We start from the raw sequence: 22500 nt of genomic DNA, 5'->3' as shown, positions 1-22500 counted from the left end.
CGTTGATTTATCTTCATATAATTTAACTTTTCTGGCTCTGCTGGAAAATCGTGCTTTCTTTGCCCTAGTAATTTCTTGGTTTTGTTTGTCTTGACAAACAAGTAGTTACTGCTCCCTCATGCCTGACGAGAGGAGAAGGTTAATTTTCACAGTTCCCTTAATTAATTTCAGTCTTTTTATGAATTACTGCAAAATTCTTTGGTTCATTGTTTTAGTATTTTCTTTAATCCCTGAATGGCAACTGTCCTTTTGGAAAACCGGAATAGTTAGAATAGCGGAAGTGTCTAGGTACATTATTTTGTTTATCTTTTCCTCGAATGTCAGTAAAAGTAGTTAGAAATTCAAGTAGTGATAAATGTTTAGTATTCCTAGCCGTTGGTATGAACTGCACCATGGGCCACTGTAGTGGTGGCATAACTGACTCCCTTATCTTTCCCTGCGAGCAGATGACGTGAACGTGGTGACGGGCATGCTGGAGACTGTGATAGGCATGGGAATGTGTTTGGGACCGGCGCTGGGCATGTGGTTGTACTCGGTAAGTGTGTGTGTGTGTGTGTGTGTGTGTGTGTGTGTATGTAGGGAGTATATGAGTAATGATGCAGAATGTTAGATATTCTTGCTGCAAAATTAGTACCTCGGTTTACATCACTCATTGTATGTATATATAATGTTCTTGTGAGGAGCGAAATTATATACTGTTATGTGAGCTCCGTCGCTGTTGTGAGTTGTGTGGGGGAGGAGGAGTGAGCCATGCCCGCTGGGTGTGTTTATTGTGTTTCTGTAACTTTCATTTTTTTTTTATTTATTTTGCCTAACAAAATTTGATTTGTCCACGCCCCCTTTTCCCTTTTAGTAGCAAGTGGAAACCGGTTCACCTTAAAGAGGAAAAGTCATAATCCACTATGAAAGAGCAAAATCCCAGTTAGCCCTTATAGTTTTCTTAAAGATTTTTTTTAAAGACTATGGCCTGCGAGGGCATGAATGCCACGCGCTTGAGAGGGGTTACGTCTTTCATCCACCCCACTCCTCGCTCGCCACATGGCCAGGTGGGAACCATGTATTACGGTGGTAATGTGTTTCATATCCGGTTCCCGAGACTCCGCTGGCTGGGTGATCTAACCGGACTTCGTCACTTCCGTCGGCGACTGTGTTTCGAAGGAGGATGCTCGTTGAGAGAGCTTGTAGATTCGATTAATTCTGCCTTTATAAGTCATATAATACTTTGAGTGAGGAGGCAGGGTATTGGCTATATGCCTTAAAATAGTACTTTTGATTGGGCCATCCACAGATGCCCAGGGTGCCGCTCCCAAGTTACTGATGTTTTTTGGAGACGACCGTTGGTCACCTTGTGATTGTTTCCTCTGTCGTGCGTCCATTTTCTGTCCAGGCAGGTTGGCAGAATGTGACTCACTTTGGAAGTTTTAAGTAATCAAAGAATTTCTTAGTCAGAGGAGTTGGGTGAGAGCACAGCACAGATAAATTCAGTTTGAGAGTGACTCTGTAGCCAGATGATGGAAAACTCGGAAGATTAGAGAGCGTGGGCACAAGAGCAGGTTAAGTCATTGCGCACATGAACGCAACATCCCGCTTTGGATTGAAAATGAGGATAGAGAAAGTAGGAGGAAACAGAAAAGGGGCTACTGTCAATTGCCTCAGACACCTGTGTTTCAGTGAAGAAAAGAAGATAGGGTTTAGTAGAGGAGGGATGGTGTTTTACAGATAGGGTTTAGTAGAGGAGGGATGGTGTTTTACAGATTGAAAATTAGATCTAAGACCGCGAATATTGCAGAAGTTAATGAAGAAAAAGTTGATGGTGTTGTCAAGACACTTGGAGTCGATACCAGAAGAGCAGTACCAACATGGGGACATTTGTGGTCCCCTCCCTAGATGGGAACTCCTATGCTGGTGTAGGAGTCGCCATGATAATTTTGAATTTTGAGTGAAGGGTGTGTGTGTAATTAGTGCTTATAGTTTTGTGTGAAGGAAGAGAGTTGTCTTTAGAGGGAAGGCTGTGACTGCCCCCTTGTGTTGTGAGACACAAAGGGAAACGTTCAATGAGGTCACATCTGGGCGTAATGATAAGTTCATAGCATCCCCCCACCCCCCCGATCAAGTGCTTTAGATCTCAGTGGGATTAATTATCGTTTCAGCAGGTGCCTACTGCCTCCTCCTGTTAATATTAATATTAATAGTTAAATTATCATACTGTGGTATATCTACGGATTAAGCAAATTATTATTATTATTATTATTATTATTATTATTATTATTATTATTATTATTATCATTATTATTATCATTATATAGTAGTTGTTGGTGTTGACGTTATTAATATTGTTGTTTCTGGTGTTGGTGTTGGTGTTATGTTGTTGGTGGTGGTGGTGGTACGTACCTCTTGGTGTTGGTATTGTGCTGTTGCTGCTGTTATTGTTGTCTTTCTATTGTTGTTGTTATTGTCGTTGCTGATGTTGCTATTGTTGGTGTTGGCTATTATTTTTGGTGATATTATTCTTGCTGTTGTTATGGTTTGCTGTAGCTATTGTTGTTATTGTTATTGTTGATGTTATACTTGTATTATTTCTGCACTTCAGATGGGCGGGTTTCCAATGCCCTTCTTCGGACTGGGCGCCATCATTCTGCTCACCATGATCATCAATTGCTTCACCTTCCCTGACGATGGTGAGTGGTGCTGTGTGTGAATGGTGCTGTGTTTGGGTGGGGCTATGTTTGAGTGCTGCGCTGTTTGGGTGCCGCTGTGTTTGAGTGGTGCTGTGTTTGGGTAGCGCTGTTTGTGAGTGCCACTATGTAAGTGTTGCTGTATTTGGGTTGTGCTGTGTTTGGGTTGTGTTGTGTCTGGGTGGTGCTGAGTTTGGGTGGTGCTGAGTTTGGGTGGTGTTTGGGTGGTGCTGTGTTTGGGTGGTGCTGTGTTTGGGTGGTGCTGTGTTTGGGTGGTGCTGTGTTTGGGTGGTGCTGTGTTTGGGTGGTGCTGTGTTTGGGTGGTGCTGTGTTTGGGTGGTGCTGTGTTTGGGTGGTGCTGTGTTTGGGTGGTGCTGTGTTTGGGTGATGCTGTGTTTGGGTGGTGCTGTGTTTGGGTGATGCTGTGTTTGGGTGGTGCTGTGTTTGGGTGATGCTGTGTTTGGGTGGTGCTGTGTTGTGCCGTTGTCACGGAAAAATAAGATAACTTGCTGTGTTATCCAGCTTCTTTACTGCTGGTGCTGGTGGCCGTGCTGCTGCTGTTACTACTACTACAACAGCTGCTACTACTACTACTACCACCACTACCACTACTAGTACTACCACTGTTACACCTATTATCACCACCACCACCACTTCACAACTGCTGCTGCTGCTGCTGCTGCTGCTGCTGCTGCTGCTGCTGCTGCTGCTGCTGCTGCTGCTGCTGCTGCTGCTGCTGCTGCTGCTGCTGCTGCTGCTGCTACTACTACTACTACTACTACTACTACTACTACTACTACTACTACTACTACTACTACTACTACTACTACTACTTTTTTAATACCTCCACCCCATGTTTATTGATGTGTCAATTAGGGGCTCCATTACTTGGAGGTCATTAGCCCCAGCTCTCGCTAATGACTGTGGCATCCAACCATATCTAATGCTCTATAATATAAACATTAGTTGTTAACTATAAATTCACTCTACCTCTACTCTATCTACTCTTATGCCACTCTCCACCACTGTAGCCTCGCAGTCGAGGCCTCCTAAGTCTGCAGGTATGGGAGTGGAATGCCTTGTCCCCCTGAGACACAGGAGGGCAGATCTCAGGAGGGAGAATGAGAGACGGCACCTCATCCATGCGACGACATGGCTCCTTGGCTGGTGCTTCTTTTCTGCCATTAGGTCAGCTAGTCTTGAGTAGAAGCACTGAGCCTTGGAGCCCATCCCGCCAGATGTGGTGAAGACCAGAGGTGTGAAGCTGCCCTGGTCAACGTGTTGGATTCTCTCCCCATACGCTCGGATCTTCTCCTGCTCATTCTTGCGGTGGGCGGCCTCCAGGGAGAGTTCGTGGTGACAGGTGGCCATCGGGTCAAAGATCCGTATGTCCACGAATGCTTTCTGTCCCCTTGTCCAGAACCCTCGTGCACTGACGTCGACTCGAGCCTCGTTGGTGGTGTTGGCTGTTCTGTAGCGCAGGTGCTCGCCGTCTAGCGGCAGGAGGGTCGGTTCAGTGGAGACATCGTGGCACACCTCCCTGAGCATGCTGGCGGTCAGATCTCTCACCTCATCGTGCCTGATACATACGAATCCCCCCTTTTTGCACGTCATGGTGTGGTTGACGTCATTGGGGGAGCCACACACACAGGTACTGGGGAGTCCTTCCATCGGCCAGCCGTACCTCAGAGCAATGGCGTCGACAAATTCTTGTTTGTTGAGGCTGAAGCCCTTCGCTCTGATGGGCAGTGACGTTAGCCAGTTAGAGGCTCCCGTTTCCTGTGCAGTGAGGATTTTTCTCACTGTGGTTGCAGGCAGGATGTTTATCAGGTCTTCGAGACAGTTTCGTTGATGTTGTTGCCTATCTCTAGATATAATTCGTCCTTGCTCAGTGACTGCACTTTGGGCTATTTCACCATGTGCGTCCTGAGCAATGATCTTCTCTGTGAGGGACCTGGTGAGCTTGAGGGAGTTGAGGTTCTCCACAGTCGCCAACTTCTCAGGGGAGGTGATTCCCATCCCGCCCAGTCTTGGTGGAAGTTCGAGCAGCGCCCTCTCCCCATCTCCGATGGTGTGGGATCTCAGTAACGCTGGGAGGAAGGTGTTCCTTATCGAGACCTCCAGTGGTGCAAGGAGAGGGCTGATGCCTGGGATGGTGCGCATGGCGAATCTCCATCGATGCTGCAAGCCGTGGGTGTAGGCGGAGTAGGCTGCATGAGGCTCAGTCCTGGCCATGTCAGACAGGACTTCCACCTCATGTATCCACTCCTTCACCTTCTCTCCTATGTACTCCTTCTTGAACTCCTCTGTTCCGATGACAGCACCCAGATGCCGTTGTCCATCCTTTGTTATTATAACTCCACTGCCACTGAAGCTATCCACTGCACTGTCATAGTGTTCAGGCTTTACAATAAGGACGGACTTAGCGGCATTGGGTGTGTACCCTATGATGGGACCATTGTCGTTCACTAAGCCCCACCATTTTTTCAAGTCTGTTATTTTGCCGGCCCCTGACAGGTCATCCGCGTACGCCACTTGCTTCACACTCGTTTTCTCATATGAGATAACTTGTTGCAGCACTGAAAGTCCGAGGGCGTACATCGCCATGGCCACTGGGTCACCTTGTGTTGTCCCTTCCATGGACTTTAACACCTTAACACTATTACCACTATTACTACATATGTACAAATCCGAGGGGTCACTATATGTGTTTTCTACATATTGTGCCAGAGAGGGACATTTTACTCGAATGTTGTGAAGCATTGTTTTTCTGTTAATAGTGTTGAAAGCGTTTTTGGCGTCCACTAATAACACCGCTTCACAATTGTCTTCACTGAACATTTCCCTCATAGAGTGGATGGCGGCTTCCCCTCCTGCCTGCTGTCCTGCACATACTTGCAGGTTCCCCGCTGCCCTCCTTACGTCGTCCTTGACCACCGTCATGACGCATTTACCCACGATGCGTCTTATTACCTCGCCGATGCCAATTGGTCTGCATCCCGGCTTTTTGTCCAGCGGGATTAATCGGCATGCGGTGAGAGCCTCGAGCCACCAATTTGTGGTGGTAAGCTTCCTCGCCAGTGCTGCCAGGGCGCCGCATAGGTCGTTAGCGGCGCTGCCACAGAGTGCGCCGCTCAACAGGCGACGCCACCCTCTAGCGCAGTGTTTCTCAACCTTTGTTGGTTGGCGGCGCACTAAAGACATGTTTTTAATTTGGCGACGCACCATCTCTTTAATTTCATAATTAATTAACCTTTTACTCTTTCACGGACGGTGTGTTAACCATAATATCTCAGTTACACAATATTATTGATGAAATAATAGGTGCAAATAAACAGCAGGAAACAGTGTGTACTGTAAATAAACTATTACTAAAAAAAATACATACCTTATCAATGAGACACCTGTGCCTGCCTGGATTTACATATCCTCTCTATGTTGGGAGGGACAGCTGACAGACACACTCTCATTTCCTCTTCAACAGAGAGCAAGTTACATCTTTTCTTAGTTTTTATATTTGTTAGTGCTGAAAATCCCAGTTCACACAAATATGAGGTCGAAAACTGCAAGAGTATTTTCTGGGCCTTTTTTGAAATGTGTGGGGATTGTTTTTCCATTTCAATCCAAAAGCTTTCTAATGACATTTCCATATATTGCAGTCTTAATGTGCGGTCATTTCGGATATCAATTAGTTCCTCTTCTTCATGAGTGCTAAGTTGAGGCTTGTGTAAGGGATCGAGCACTAATGGATTTCTCAGCCAATCATAACTTTCAGTAGATATATTTGGGAAGTATTTTTCAATGCTCCTTTCTAGGCTTGTAAGGTGGTCTGTAATGAGTGGAACAATGTCTGTGTTGTTTGCTGCAGCAGTCTTTTGAAACATGTCAATATTACCTTCACTTGACCTGTCTTTCAAAACCTTGATTTTTCTTTCATTGACTGCATTTTATCAGTGCATGTTAACATATTTTCATTTCTCCCTTGCATACTTACATTCACCTTGTTCAAATGCTCAAATATATCTGCCAAATAACATAATTTTGCATTCCAAATTTCGTCAGCCAGTAATTCGCAGAATTCTGTTTTCTCTTCAAGAGCAAAGAAAAGAAGAATTTCCTCTCTTAGTTCATGCACACGGGATAACACTCTGCCTCTTGACAACCACCGAACTTCCGTGTGGAGGAGAAGACCTTCGTGGGCAGATCCCATTTCTTCACAAAGACTGGAAAATAATCTTGACTGCTTTGGTCTACTTTTAATAAAGTTCACCATTTTCACGACATTATCAAGAACAAATTTTAAATCTTGTCCAAGTGTTTTAGCAACAAGAGCTTCACGGTGCAAGAAACAATGTGTGGTAATCAGAAATGGATTTTCCTTCTTCACTAAAGACACAAAACCCTTTACTGACCCCACCATTGATGGACAACCATCTGTGCAAATTCCTACACATAATTTCCATGTTAAGTCCATTTCTACCAAATATTCTGTCACTGTAGAAAATATTTCCTGTCCTGTTGTTTGACTTAGTTCTTTGCAGCACAAGAATTGCTCGGTTATTTTCTTATCATCAATGAAACGGATGAACACAAGTAACTGAGGTTTCCCTCCAATATCTGTTGATTCGTCCGCTTGTAAGGCAAACATTTTATCTTTCACCAGTTCACACACACTTTTCTCAATGTCAGATGACATATCCTTGATTCGTCTGCCAATCGTATCGTTTGAGAGAGGAATTTTTTTCACTTCTTTTTCAGCCTCATCCCCAAACAAAGTTTTCACTACAGAACAGCAAGCTGGAAGAAAATAGGATTCTGCAATTGAATGGGGTTTCATTTGTTTTACTGTTTGTTCTGCTACTAAATAGCTTGCTTTCTGTGCCTTTTCTGCTACCTTCACTTTTTTCTCAAACCCAAGACTTTGTTGTTTGTTTTCTTTCAAGAGTCTCTTAAAGTAATCTATAGGTTTCTGTGTCAGGTGACGATGCTTAGTTGATAAATGTCTTCATTTTCTGTGGAGTCATAGATTCATTTGATAACTCCAAGCCACAAACAACACATTTTGGTTTAGGGTCATTTTCGCTATCACAGCAAGTGAATCCAAGTCCAAGGTAACTGTCGTTATACATGCGAAATGACTTGCTGCGGCTACTTTTGCTGGTACCTGTCATTGTTTTAACTGATCTCAAGCCCGTCATATCACTTTTTCTGCTCGGACCCGCAAAGCTGTACTCACTTTCAACTCTCACTTCATTTTCTTCACTTTCCACGATATGGCCTGGACGAGACGTCTCACTTTCACCAGGTTTTACTGTTACGTCACCATCAGTGCCTTCGACACATGTACGCTTTGACTTAATAATGTCCTCTGCAACTTCCTCTTTTTCTTCAGCACATTTACGCTTTTTTATGAGGTATTTCTCCATTTTTAAGCCTCGTTGAGCAACGAATGCAGTACGGCACTACGCGTTACGGGGAGTCAACTGTAGCACTGAGACCCCTTGGTCCTGGCCCTGGAGCTGCCTACCCAATGTTCTCGTTATATGTTGCCATATTAATTGTTAGTAAAGGTTCACGCAAATCACATCATATATTCCATCTTGTATACAACCAACTGGTATGCATATGCTCAGTTTGTACACACATCTAAAATTTTTCACATGAACGTGTAAATAAGTAAAATAAGACAAGTGATATGGCAACTCAGGAATGCCAGCTGACTGCAGCTCTGATGGACGGGTACAGGACGTGTCCGAGTACTCGCGGCGCACCTATGTGATCCCCGCGGCGCACAAGTGCGCCGCGGCGCACAGGTTGAGAAACACTGCTCTAGCGTCTAGTCCTGAGGGACCAGCACTGCCGTGTGTCTGGAGAGACTTCTTCCAGATCATCTCTCCAGTTATCACCTCGTAGATGACATCATTGGGCTTGCGGAAAGGCCCCTGCATCCTGAGGCCCTCCTCGTCACTGGGGGGGAGGATGTTTTTCCTTCAGCAGGTGGATGGTTTCCCTGGTGAGGGGCAACACACCACCTGACTGCTGTTCATTAAGTGCCCACAGAGCCTTGGACACCTGTCCTTGCCGCATATTGCCAGCGAAATTACGGGCTTTGCCTTCCTGCCTTTGTTGGTTTCCTGATGGTCTTGGCAGCCTCTTCTGGATGGCTCGGGCTTCCTCCAGGAGCTCATCCAGTTGGTTGTTCTGCCATAGACCCACTCTTCTTGCGACGGCTTTCACGTTTCCCGCCACCTTCGCATTTCTGTGTCTTTTGAAAGAAGAGTTTTGGCAGTGTGAAGAATAATTTCATCGCATACGGTGCGAGGGGTGACTCTTGTAAGTAATTGTTGAGGAGGATGACCATCTCTTGTACAATTTTGTTGGTGGCTGCACACTTTGGTGGATCGAACAGATGACATGTAGACCACCCAACTAATTCTATGTAAGTGTTGTTCACCCACATGGTTGTTTCTTCTTCTGTTAGTCCTTTCCAGACTAAGTTTCTCCTTCCGTTTGTATGTCTCGCGGCGTACACGTTGTGTTGCGGTAGCGATGGGGTGTGTTGTGACGGTGTTGATGGCAGGGCAGCCTCCCCTCCCATCTCTGTCTCCATCGTTCGCTCTTGTTCCTCATCTACTACTACTACTACTACTACTACTACTACTACTACTACTACTACTACTACTACTACTACTACTACTAACTAAAGCTCTGCAGGTTCATTGAAAAGTTTTTTGACATATCAATCAGTGGTTTGTGGAAAATTTCAGTATTGTCTCGAGAAATTGATTTCTGCATCACAAGGAAAAGTTGAGTGCCGAGACGGTTTAAAGCTTAATTTCTCTCTCTCTCTCTCTCTCTCTCTCTCTCTCTCTCTCTCTCTCTCTCTCTCTCTCTCTCTCTCTCTCTCTCTCTCTCTCTCTCTCTCTTTTTTTAGAGTTGCTCATTTTTTCTTTTTTTTTTTTTTAGAGTTGCTCATCGTCTCCAATCACGGCACCGGAGGAGTGTTGTCTGTGGTCTCCCACCCGCGCGTCGGTCTCTCCTTGTTCATCCTCTGTGTGACTGGAGCTTGCCTCTCCACACTCTTCCCGACACTGCAGCCACACATGCACAAAGTGAGTGGTGAAGTACACCTCTTTACCTACGCCATGCATCCTTTCTTCTTCCCTCTCACGCCATGTATTCTTGTCATCTTCCTGTCTCTGCCAAGGCGAGGTCACACCCAAACATCTTAACGTGGTGATGCAGCTACCCTACTTCCTAAATATTACATTCATTCCATTTTCTTTGTGTTATATGATTCTGTTGTTGCAGTGCATTAACTCACCCTGCTCTTATTTTACTACTACCTTAATTCTCCACTCTACTGTATAAGCATGCCCTTCCCTATCCCCCTCTTCCCTCTACTGTGTAATCATGCTCCTACATTGTAATCATGCCCTTCCTAACGACTCTCTTCTCTCAACAGTGTAATATCATGCCTTTCCTAACCACAGGCAGTAGGCAGTAGACACCTGCCGAAACGATAATTACTCCCAGTAAGGTCTAAAGCACTGTTCAGGGGGTGCTGTGAACTTATCATTAAACCCAGCTGTGACCTCACTGAACGTTTCCCTTTGTGTCTCACAACACAAGTGGGCAGTCACAGCCTGCCCTCTAAAGACAACTCTCTTCCTCCACACAAAACTACAAGCACCTAATAACACACACACCCTTCACTCAAAAATTTTAAAATCATCATGGCGACTCCTACACCAGCCTCGGAGTCCCCATCTGGGGAAGGGACCATAAATGTCCCCAGGTCGGACTGCCTTTCTGTCGACGACCCTAAGTGTCTTGACACCCCCGTCAACTTTTTCTTCATTAACTTCTGCAACATCCGCGGTCTAAGATCTAATTTTCAATCTGTAGAACACCACCTCTCCTTTTCTAAACCTCATCTTCTTTTCCTCACTGAAACTCAGGTGTCTGAGGCAACTGACAGTAGCCCCTTTTCTGTTCCCTCCTACTTTCTCTATCCTCATTTTCGATCCAAAGCTGGATGTTGCGTTTATGTGCGCAATGACTTAACCTGCTCTCGTGCCCACGCTCTTGAATCTTCCGAGTTTTCCACCATCTGGCTACGACTACAGAGTCGCTCTCGTACTAAATTTATCTGTGCTGTATACCTCTCACCTAACTCCTCTGACTATAAGAAATTCTTTGACTGCTTAACTTCCAAAGTGGAGCACATTCTGACTCTTCCCTTTTGCAGAGATCTCCATTCTTGGACACTTCAATGTTCACCACCAGCTTTGGCTTTCCTCTCCCTTCACTGACCATCCTGGTGAACTAGCCTACAACTTTGCTATCCTCCATGACCTAGAGCAATTGGTGCAACACCCTACTCGTATTCCTGACCGTCTTGGAGATACGCCCAACATTCTTGACCTTTTCCTGACCTCTAATCCTTCTGCTTATGCTGTCACCCTTTCTTCTCCGTTGGGCTCCTCCGATCACAATCTCATATCTTTATCTTGTCCTATCACTCCAATCCCTCCTCAGGATCCCCCTAAGCGAAGGTGCCTCTGGCGTTTTGCCTCTGCTAGTTGGGGGGACTTAAGGAGGTATTTTGCTGATTTTCCTTGGAATGACTACTGCTTCCGTGTCAGAGACCCATCTTTGTGTGCTGAGCGCATAACAGAGGTGATAGTGTTTGGCATGGAGGCATACATTCCTCACTCTTTTTCTCGTCCTAAACCTTCTAAACCTTGGTTTAACACAGCTTGTTCTTGTGCTATACATGATAGAGAGGTGGCCCGCAAAAGGTACTTAAGCCTTCCATCACCAGAATCTCATGCACTTTATATTTCTGCTCGGAACCATGCCAAGTCTGTTCTCCAACTAGCCAAAAACTCCTTCATTAACAGAAAATGTCAAAACCTTTCAAGATCTAACTCCCCTTGTGATTTCTGGCATCTAGCCAAAAATATCTCCAATAACTTTGCTTCTTCTTCTTTCCCTTCTCTATTTCAACCAGATGGCACCACTGCTATCACATCTATTTCTAAAGCTGAACTCTTTGCTCAAACCTTTGCTAAAACTCTACCTTGGACGATTCTGGGCTTGTTCCTCCCTCTCCTCCACCCTCTGACTACTTCATGCCACCTATTAAAATTCTTTGCAATGATGTTTTCCATGCCCTCGCTGGCCTAAACCCTCGGAAGGCTTATGGACCTGATGGGGTCCCTCCTATTGTTCTCCAAAACTGTGCCTCCGTGCTTGCACCTTGCCTAGTCAAACTCTTTCAGCTCTGTCTGTCAACATCTACCTTTCCTTCTTGCTGGAAGTTTGCCTACATTCAACCTGTTCCTAAAAAGGGTGACCGTTCTAATCCCTCAAACTACCGTCCTATTGCTTTAATTTCCTACCTATCTAAAGTTTTTTAATCTATCCTCAACAGGAAGGTTCTTAAACATCTATCACTTCACAACCTTCTATCTGATCGCCAGTATGGGTTCCGTCAAGGCCGCTCTACTGGTGATCTTCTGGCTTTCCTTACTGAGTCTTGGTCATCCTCTTTTAGAGATTTTGGTGAAACTTTTGCTGTTGCCTTGGACATATCAAAAGCTTTTGATAGACTCTGGCACAAAGCTTTGATTTCCAAACTACCCTCCTACGGTTTCTATCCTTCTCTCTGTAACTTCATCCCAAGTTTCCTTTCTGACAGTTCTATTGCTGCTGTGGTAGACGGTCACTGTTCTTCTCCTAAATCTATTAACAGTGGTGTTCCTCAGGGTTCTGTCCTGTCACCCACTCTCTTCTTATTATTCATTAATGATCTTCTAAACCAAACTTCTTGTCCTGTCCACTCCTACGCTGATGATACCGCCCTGCACTTTTCCACGTCTTTTCATAGACGTCCAACCCTTCAGGAGGTAAACATATCACGCAGGGAAGCCACAGAACGCCTGACTTCTGATCTTTCTAAAATTTCTGATTGGGGCAGAGCAAACTTGGTATTGTTCAATGCCTCAAAAACTCAATTCCTCCATCTATCAACTCGACACAACCTTCCAGACAACTATCCTCTCTTCTTCAATGACACTCAACTGTCCCCCTCTTCTACACTGAACAAGCTCGGTCTGTCCTTTACTTATAATCTGAACTGGAAACTTCACATCTCATCTCTAGCTAAAACAGCTTCTATGAAGTTAGGTGTTCTGAGACGTCTCCGCCAGTTTTTCTCACCCCCCCCAGCTGCTAACTCTGTACAAGGGCCTTATCCGTCCATGTATGGAGTATGCTTCACATATCTGGGGGGGTTCCACTCATACTGCTCTTCTAGACAGGATGGAATCAAAAGCTTTTCATCTCATCAACTCCTCTCCTCTAACTGACTGTCTTCAGCCTCTCTCTCACCGCCGCAATGTTGCATATCTAGCTGTCTTCTACCGCTATTTTCATGCTAACTGCTCTTCTGATCTTGCTAACTGCATGCCTCCCCTCCTTCCGGGGCCTCGCTGCACAAGACTTTCTTCTTTCTCTCACCCCTATTCTGTCCACCTCTCTAACGCAGGAGTTAACCAGTATTCTCAATCATTCATCCCATTCTTTGGTAGACTGTGGAACTCCCTGCCTGCTTCTGTATTTCCACCTTTCTATGACTTGGATTCCTTCAAGAGGGAGGTTTCAAGACACTTATGCATCAATTTTTGACCACTGCTTTGACCCTTTTATGGGCCTGGCATTTCAGTGGGCATTTTTTTTATTAGATTTTTGTTGCCCTTGGCCAGTGTCCTTCCTACATAAAAAAAAAAAACTCTTTCCTTAACAGTGTAATTGTTCCCTTCCTAACCACATTTATACCTTTGACATTTCTTTTAGAACATAAGAACATAAGAAATAAGGGAAACTGCAAGAAGCGACCAGGCTTACACGTGACAGTCCCTGTATGAAATATACCTACCTATTTCCATCTATTATCCCCATCCATAAACTTGTCTAATCTTCTCTTAAAGCTCTCTAGTGTCCTAGCACTAACAACATAATTACTGAGTCTGTTCCACTCATCTACCACTCTATTTGAGAACCAATTTTTTCCTATCTCCTTCCTAAACCTAAATTTTTCAAGCTTGTACTCGTTATTTCTTGTTCTACCCTGGTTGCTGATCCTAAGAATTTTGCCTACATCCCCCTTGTTATAACCCTTATACCACTTAAAGACTTCTATCAGGTCCCCTTTTAACCTACGTCTCTCTAAAGAATGTAAATTTAACAGCTTCAACCTCGCCTCGTAAGGAATACTCCTCATCCCCTGTATCCTTTGTCATTCTCCTCTGTACTGATTCTAATAGACCTATATCTTTCCTGTAATGTGGGGACCAGAACTGCACAGCGTAGTCTAGATGAGGTCTGACCAGCGCCAAGTATAACTTTAATACTACTTCCGGCCTTCTACTTTTAACACTCATAAAAATGAATCCTAGTACCCTATTTGCCCCATTTCTGGCTTCTATGCATTGTTTCCCTAGACGGAGTTCAGAGTTAACTATAACTCCTAAATCTTTCTCGTACCCTGTACCTACCAGAGTTTGGTTGTTTAATGTGTACCTATTGTGTGGGTTTCCTCTACCTACGCTAAGCACTTTGCATTTATTGATATTAAATTGCATTTGCCATCTATCCGTCCATTCATTCATTCTATCTAAATCTGCCTGCAAGGCGATGGCATCCGATTCTGACCTAATTAATCTACCTATCTTTGTGTCATCCACAAATTTACTAACATCACTACTAATTCCACTATCTAAGTCATTGATATATATTAGAAATAACAATGGCCCTAATACTGATCCCTGTGGCACCCCACTAATTATATGACCCCACTCGGATTTCGAGCTGTTTATTACCACTCTCTGTCGCCTGTCACTAAGCCATGACCCTATCCAGCCTAACACCTTCCCATCTATCCCGTGTGCCCTAACCTTTCTCAGGAGCCTTTGATGGGGTACCTTGTCAAATTCTTTACTAAAGTCCAGATATAAGATATCATAACTATCACCATTATCTACTGCCTCGTACACCTTACTGTAAAAACTTAACAAATTTGTCAGGCAAGACTTCCCCTTCGTGAAGCCATGCTGTGACTGATTTATCAAGTTATGTTTGTCTAAATGTTCCCTAATGTTCCTCGCTATTATTGACTCTAACCTTTTATCTACAACTGAAGTTAAGCTGACAGGTCTGTAATTAGACGCTAAAGTTTTATCTCCTTTCTTAAAGATATCTCCTTTCTTAAAGATAAACTTTTTCTTGCAATCCTATGCTCAACAACGCATGCATCCCTTCCCTTTCTTTCAGCTGGGTGTGTCCACAAGAGGGGTGTGCATGATCTATCTGGTGCTATCTGCCATGTACGCCGTGTCTGCGCCGTTGGTTGGGCTTGCCATTGACCGTTACGGCGGCATGGACACGTTCATGCTGCTGGGGCTGCTGCTCACTGCTCTCTCCTTAATCCTCATCGGTAACTCACCGCTCCTGCCGCCACCGCCATCCCACCAAGAGTAAGACAAGTCACCTCCCATCCAGGCCTTCTTTACCTCTTTATCTAAAAAAGCCTAGGTATTCAAAAGTAGTTTCGGAAAGATCTAGTAAATGTACACTCTAAAACAGGGAATAACTGTTGGGTAACGTATTGGCCTCTGGAAAAGGTATAGGTATATAACAACTGTGAAGTAAGGAAAATTCTCAGGATCAGTAATCAGGATAAAACAAGAAACGATTGATGGGTTCAAGCTTATAAAGCATATTTAAAAAAAGAGATAGGAAGAAATTGGTCCTCAAATAGAGTGGTAGATGAATGGAAAGGACTTAGTAATTACTTTCTTTTAATATGTGAAAGAGTCACAGACCAAGGGAAATAAAGAAGAAAAAAAATCCCACTGAAGTTCCAGTCCCAGAAGGGATGTCAAAAGAATCATCGAAAATTGAAGGATAAGTGTCTTCAAACCTTCCTCTTAAGAGTTCAAGTCATAGGATGGAGGAAATACAGAATCAAGCAGGGAATTCCAGAGTTTACCAGAGAAAGGATAAATCAATGAGGGTACTGGTTAACTCATGCATTAAAGAGGTGAACAGAATAAGGATTTGAGAAGGAAGAAAGTTTTGTGCAGCGGGACCGCGGGAGGAGGGGAGGCATGCAGTTAGCAAGATCAGAACGGCAGTTAACATGAAAATAGCGGTAGAAGATAGCAAGAGATGTAACACTGGAGTAATGAAAAAGAGGCTGAAGACAGACAGTCAGTCAGAGGAGAGGAATTGATAAAACGAAAAAGATATGATTCCACCGTGTCTAAAGTAGCAGTATGACTGGAACACGCCCCCTCCCCCACACTTATGTGAAGCATACACCATATATATTCCATATATAGATGGATAAGATCCCTGTACTGAGTTAGCAACTGAAGGTATGAGAAAAACTGGCGGAGACGACTCAGAATGCCTAACTTCATAGAAGCTGTTCTAGCTAGAGATGAGATGTGAAGTTTCCAGTTTATATTATAAGTAAGGGACAGACTGAGTATGTTCACTAGAGAATAGGGGGACAGCTAAGTGTCATTGAAAAAGAGAGGATTAGTTATCTGGAAGGTTGTGTCAAATAGATAGATGGAAGAATTGACTTTTTAAGGCATTGAACATTAAGTTTGCTCTGCCCCAGTCATAAATTTTAGAGAGCTCAGAAGTCATGCATTCTGTGGCCTCCATGTGTGAGCTGTTTACTTCCTGAAGGGTAGGACGTCTACAAAAAGATGTGAAAAGTGCAGGATGGTATCATCAGTGTAGGAGTGGATATGACAAGAAGTTTGGTTTAGAAGGTCACTGATGAATAGTATGATGAGAGTGAGTGGTCTTGATGACCAAGACTCAGTAAGGAAAGCCAGAAAATCATCAGTAAAGCAGCCTCGACGGAACCCATACTGGTGATCAGATAGCAGGTTGTGAAGTAATAGATGTCTAAGAATCAACCTGTTGAGGATAGATTAAAGAACTAGAGGAAAAGACAGACAGGAAATTAAAACAATAGGATGGTAACTTGAAGGATTAGAGCAGTCAACCTTTTTAGAAACAGGTTGAATGTAGGCAAGCTTTCAGTAGGAACAGAAGATAAATGTTGATAGACAGTTGGAAGAGTTTAAATAGGCAACTAGGCATGGAGGCACAGTTTCAGACAACGATAGGAAAGGCCACATCAGGTCCATAAACATTCCAGGGGGTTAAGGACAGGAATGACATGGAAAACAAAACTGGGAAGGATTTTAATGGGTAACATGAAGTAGTCGGAGGGTGGAGGAAAGGGAGGAACAAGCCTTGAATTATCCAAGATGGAGTTTTTAGCAAATATTCAAGCGAAGGGTCCAGCTTTAGAGATAGATGAGATAGCAATTATGCCATCAGGTTGAAATAAAGGAGGGAAAGATGAAGAAGTAAAATTATTGGAGATGTTTTTTTGGTTAGGTGTAAGAAATCATGAGGGGAATTAGATCATGAAAAACTTTGACACTTTATATTAATGAAAGAGTTTTTTGGCTAGTTGGAGAACAGACTTAACATGACTCTGTGTAGAAATATGAAGTACATGAGATTCAGGTAATGGAAGACTCGAGTATAGTACGAGAACAGGGTGTGTTAAACCAAAGTTTGGAAAGTTTAGGGCAAGAGAAAGAATGAAGAATGTATGCCTCCATGTCAGACACTATCATCTCTGTTATGTGCTCAGCACACAAAGGCAGATCTCTGATGTGGAAGCAGTAGTCATTCCATGGAAAATGAGCATAATACATCCTCAGGTCCCCCAACTAGTAGAGGCAAAACACCAGAGGCACCTCTGCTTAGGGGGATCCTGAAGAGGAACTGGAGTGATAGGACATGATACAGATATGAGATTGTGATCGGAGGAGCCCGACAGAGAAGAGAGGGTAACATCATAAGCAGAAGGATTAGTGGTTAGGAGAAGGCCAAGAATGTTGGGTGTATCTCCAAGACGGTCAGGAATACGAGTAGGATGTTGCACGAGTTGCTCTAGGTCATGGAGGACTGCAAAGTCAAAGGCTACTTCACCAGAATGGTCTGTGAAGGGAGAAGAAAGCTGAAGCTAGTGGTAAACATTGAGTCTCCAAGAATTGAGATCTTTGCAAAAGGGAAGAGAGTCAGAATGTGCTCCACTTTGCAAGTTAAGTAGTCAAAGATTTTTTTATAGTCAGAGGAGTTAGGTGAGAAGTATACAACACAGATAAATTTAGTTTGAGAGTGACTCTGTAGTCGTAGCCAGATGGTAGGAAATTTGAAAGATTCAAGAACACTGGCACGAGAACAGGTTAGATTGTTGTGCACATAGATGCAACATCCAACTTTGGATTAAAAACGAGGATAGAGAAAGTAGGAGGGAACCGAGAAGGGGCTGTCAGTTGCCTCAGACACCTGTGTTTCAGTGAAGAAAAAGAGATGATGTTTAGTAGAAGAGAGGTGATATTGTACAGACTAAAAATTAGATCTATGGCTAAGAATGTTGCAGAAATTAATGACAGTTTAAGGCGGGTGTCAAGACGCTTGGGGTAGATACCAGAAGAGCAGTCCAACCTGGGGGCATTTGCAGTCCTCTCCACAGATGGGGACTTCGAGGCTGATGTAGGAGTCACCATATTGCATTTAGGATTCTGAATTAAGGGTGTGTGTGTGTAAGTAGGTGTATGTAATGTTATGTGAAGGAAGAGAGTTGTCTTTAGAGGGCAGGCTGTGACTACCCCCTTGTGTTGTGAGACACAAAGAGAAACGTTCAGTAAGATCATAGCTGTGTTACCGATAAGTCAACAGCATCCCCTGATCCAGTGTTTCAGACCTCACTGTTAGTAATTATCGTTTCGCCAGGTGTTAGTGCTTTGTCAATATGAACCTTTAAAAAATTATTAGACAAATTTATGGATGAGGATGATAGGTGAAAACAGGTAGGTATGTTTTGTGCAAGGACTGCCATCCGTAAACCTGAAAGTTTCTTGCCCTGTGTTCAAAAAATAGTGGTGGTGGGTTTTATTCTCTGTCTTAACTTCCTTACTAGTCTTATGAAAGTACCAAAGATTTATTGTTTTTTCTTATTACACCCGGGAACAACAACAATATCAGCATTTATAAAGTGACTGGCTAATTTTCTGAGGGAAAGCTTGATCTTGGGTATATGGTTAATTAGTGAAATTTGAGATGTGATTTCCGTGGAATTTCACACCCGTATTTTTTTTCTATATGCAAGAGAAGCAATGGCCAAGGGCAACAAAAGAGCGAAAAGAAAAGGGCTCACTGAGAGAGTATCATTCCCAAGAGAAAAGTTAAAAAGATGGTCCAGAATTAGAGGAAATGTCTTGAAACCATGCGATTTTCTAAGCAGTTGTAATCGATCACAATAGAGAATGATACAACATCCCTTTTTCTTATGATGCATGGAGGACTAAGAAAGATATTCCGTGTGCCAGTGTTTTGAGATAGGAATAATATGTGCACAAAAAAGATTGACTATTGAATGTTTGAGCTTTAACAAAGGAGATTATTTGACAGTCAAAAGAAAAAAAAAAAAAACGTTCGTCTTGCATATCGTGCACGTGATACCATTATAAATTTTCGATAATTCCTACAGAAATTGTCACTAAAGATAACTATTAGACAACTTTGATGTATTTACACGTGCACTAGGCATCTCTTAACCTCTGATTTTCTTGGGGAACATTAATGGAGTGCACGTGTATGGTGCGAACTGAGAGGACAAAGTCAAAGTACCTTCACTTGCTTCTATTGGTTTGGAGGGCCTTGTCTAATGAACCCATTTTATTGTCATTATTATTATTATTATTATTATTATTATTATTATTATTGTTTAACTGAGTTATATCACCATCATAGCAACATATAGTAAGTTAGAACTATATTCGGAAACACTTCTGTGCCACTATCTGACATCTTTCTAAACAATTGAGTTGAAGTTTGAAGGATGTTTTTTTACAGTTCTAGTGACAAATTAACAATATTTCTGCATTATTAACTGGAAAAACACTCGTGAGAACCCAGCTAATCATCTATGTGGCCTTTGAAAATCGTCATAGTGAGAGAGTAAAGCATTTCAGACCATAGACCTACAAGAAAGCGCTACCTCTTTCACTGACTAAGAAATCGCTGAGAGTCCCCAGAACTTGTATTTGTGACACCAATCATTATGAGAGTTCGAGGAGTGATTGCATATTGTTGCTGCTCACACACTGGCTGGCTGCTGGAGGGTTGAGTGAGCTAAGTTGGTGTGTGTCACTCCCTCAGGTTGTACGTGCAGGATATCATCGGGATGGTGGTGTTTGGTGTGTCCTCCGCCATGTGCATCGTGCCCACCTTCAGCTCCATCATTAAAGCTGCTGCCAGGTTGTGTGTGTGTGTGTGTGTGTGTGTGTGTGTGTGTGTGTGTGTGTGTGTGTGTGTGCACGCGTATGCAAAAGATGTGGAAGTTGATAAAGATTGTGTTGTCGATGTGAAGCATTCTTAGTGAGGCATTATAGAAAAACCTTAGCTGACTATGTAATTTTAAGGCAGTGGCTGTTTATTTCTGGACATTCTTAACATGCTTTTTCAAACTCATGAAGTAATTTGCTGTGAAATTAATAATCTGAAGTCATCTAAACCTAACCTAACATGCTAATGAAAACACTTATGTAATTTCAATATTCTTTCAATGTTTTAACCTTTCTCTACTATGATTGCCTTTTGATAACCTTTAGAAGGGTATAAAGATAAGATTTGCATAAATATAGAGAAAAGAGAGCAACTAATTTTGCACTTTTTTTTGCTATAGAACCATATAACATTGCAAAAATTAGTGTCTGAATGCTTATAGATTAAGATGATATGTGTAGCAGTGCAAGAATTAATAAGTTTGAGCATTATATGTTGCAGCACCGGGGAGGTTGACATGGGCACCTACAGCATCATCGGTGGCATCTGGTCCTCTGCCTACTCCCTCGGGTGAGTGCTAGGGGCAATCCACATCCTTCCCGCCCTCATTCATCCTGCCTTCCTCCCTCCCTAATCACTCTGCCTCCCTGCCCCGACTCTCCCAGCCCCCACACATGCTGCCTCCCACCCAACTCATCTTCTCTCCCTACACCCACACACCCTACCTCCCACTGTACTCATCTTGCCTCCCTGCTTCCTTGTCCCCCACACCCTGCCTCCCAGCCTACCTCTCTTCCCCGACCACTGCCCCACACACTCTGCCTCCCACCCTACTCACCCTGCCTTCCTGTCCTTCACACACCCTGCCTCTCCACCTTCACATGTCTCACCCTATACATTATTATTGTTGTTATTTTTATTATTATTATTATTATTATTATTATTATTATTATTATTATTATTATTATTATTATTATTATTATTATTATTACAGTAAAATCCCTCTCATCCGGCATTCGAGTATCCGGCAGCTTCAAGTATCTGGCACATTTATCCCCGAGCCTTAAAATCAATAAAAAATCAATGTGTACTCATAAAATCGATTAAAATTCCCGCGCGAGGCATACTTCGTCCCCTCGCCACCAGAGCGCACTACTTCATGCCACCCATGGCCCACTGCACCGTGTTTACTCAGTGACTCAGTCCTGCGTGTGCACTGTTTATCGCCTGACGCCTTCATCGTGCCTAAAGTTGTAGAAAAGAGGAAGCGTGTTGTGCTTACACTTAAGCAGAAGGTAGACATTTGTCGACGATTAGAGAGAGGTGAAAGCAGACAGCAACTAATGGCGGAATATGGTGTGGGCTCATCAACTATTTATGACATTAAATCCCAAACGAAAAAGTTGTGGGATTACATGAAAGCCACCGACACCACAAAGGCAGCGGAAAATCGTCACACACTGCAGTATCATCGTGGTGAAATGATGGACAAAGTGTTATACGAGTGGTTCAGCTTGGAAAGATCAGAAGGAGTCACAATTACAGGCCCAATGCTACAACTGTGTGTTGGTGAGTGTGAGGTAGCAGCATGGGTGGCGACGCGCGGCACGGCGATCAGCTGATCTTTGTTATGGTAAGATGCGTGAATGAAGGGTGGTGATTGTGGACATAATTTCACTTCTATTCAAGTATCCGGCATGTCGGCGGTCCCATTGATGCCGGATAAGAGGGATTTTATTGTATTATTATCATTATTTATTATTATTATTATTATTATTATTATTATTATTATTATTATTGTTGTTGTTGTTGTTGTTCATTATTGACTACTTATTCCTTAAGACCACATAACTCATACTTTTTATCATATAATAATGATTTTTCCTCTCTCCTTACTAAGTTATTATTTTCACGATTCGCTGTTTTCGAGATTCTTAATTGCGGTGTGCATATCATTCCAGTAGACACCTGCCGAAACGATAATTACTCCCAGTGAGGTCTAAAGCACTGTTCAGGGGGTGCTGTGAACATATCTAATATTAAACCCAGCTGTGACATCACTGAACGTTTCCCTTTGTGTCTCACAACACAAGGGGGCAATCACAACCTGCCCTCTAAAGACAACTCTCTTCCTCCACACAAAACTACAAGCACCTAATAACACACACACCCTTCACTCAAAAATATTAAAATCATCATGGTGACTCCTACACTAGCCTTGGAGTCCCCATCTGCGGAGGGGACCATAAATGTCCCCAGGTCGGACTGCCTTTCTGTCGACGACCCTAAGCGTCTTGACACCCCCCTTAACTTTTTCTTCATTAACTTCTGCAACATTAGCGGTCTAAGATCTAATTTTCAATCTGTA

The 22500-nt window shown here is 43.3% G+C and overlaps 2 protein-coding genes across 3 annotated transcripts in view; one reads left to right on the top strand and one right to left on the bottom strand.

The window, feature by feature from the left end:
• The window catches only part of LOC135108127 (MFS-type transporter SLC18B1-like), a 39403-nt gene that overhangs the window by 13469 nt on the left and 3434 nt on the right, over positions 1–22500 (top strand). For both annotated transcript variants that reach the window (XM_064018832.1, XM_064018831.1), the window contains exons 8-13: positions 447–535; positions 2591–2678; positions 9642–9787; positions 15015–15217; positions 20007–20105; positions 20634–20702. In XM_064018832.1, the coding sequence (XP_063874902.1) occupies positions 447–535; positions 2591–2678; positions 9642–9787; positions 15015–15217; positions 20007–20105; positions 20634–20702 (694 nt within the window). The remainder of the gene's footprint in view (positions 1–446; positions 536–2590; positions 2679–9641; positions 9788–15014; positions 15218–20006; positions 20106–20633; positions 20703–22500) is intronic.
• On the bottom strand, positions 3534–9320 carry LOC135108126 (uncharacterized). Its single transcript, XM_064018830.1, has 2 exons — positions 7912–9320; positions 3534–7490 (listed from the first exon to the last, which is right to left on the bottom strand). Exon 2 carries the CDS (start codon positions 5901–5903, stop codon positions 3657–3659), a length of 2247 nt encoding a protein of 748 aa, XP_063874900.1. The 5' UTR covers positions 5904–7490; positions 7912–9320; the 3' UTR covers positions 3534–3656.

The sequence above is a fragment of the Scylla paramamosain genome, chromosome 16 (genome assembly GCF_035594125.1).
Source record: "Scylla paramamosain isolate STU-SP2022 chromosome 16, ASM3559412v1, whole genome shotgun sequence".
NCBI lineage: Eukaryota > Metazoa > Arthropoda > Malacostraca > Decapoda > Portunidae > Scylla > Scylla paramamosain.
Note: the sequence above shows the minus strand (reverse complement) of the source record. Positions and strands in the feature narration are given on the sequence as shown.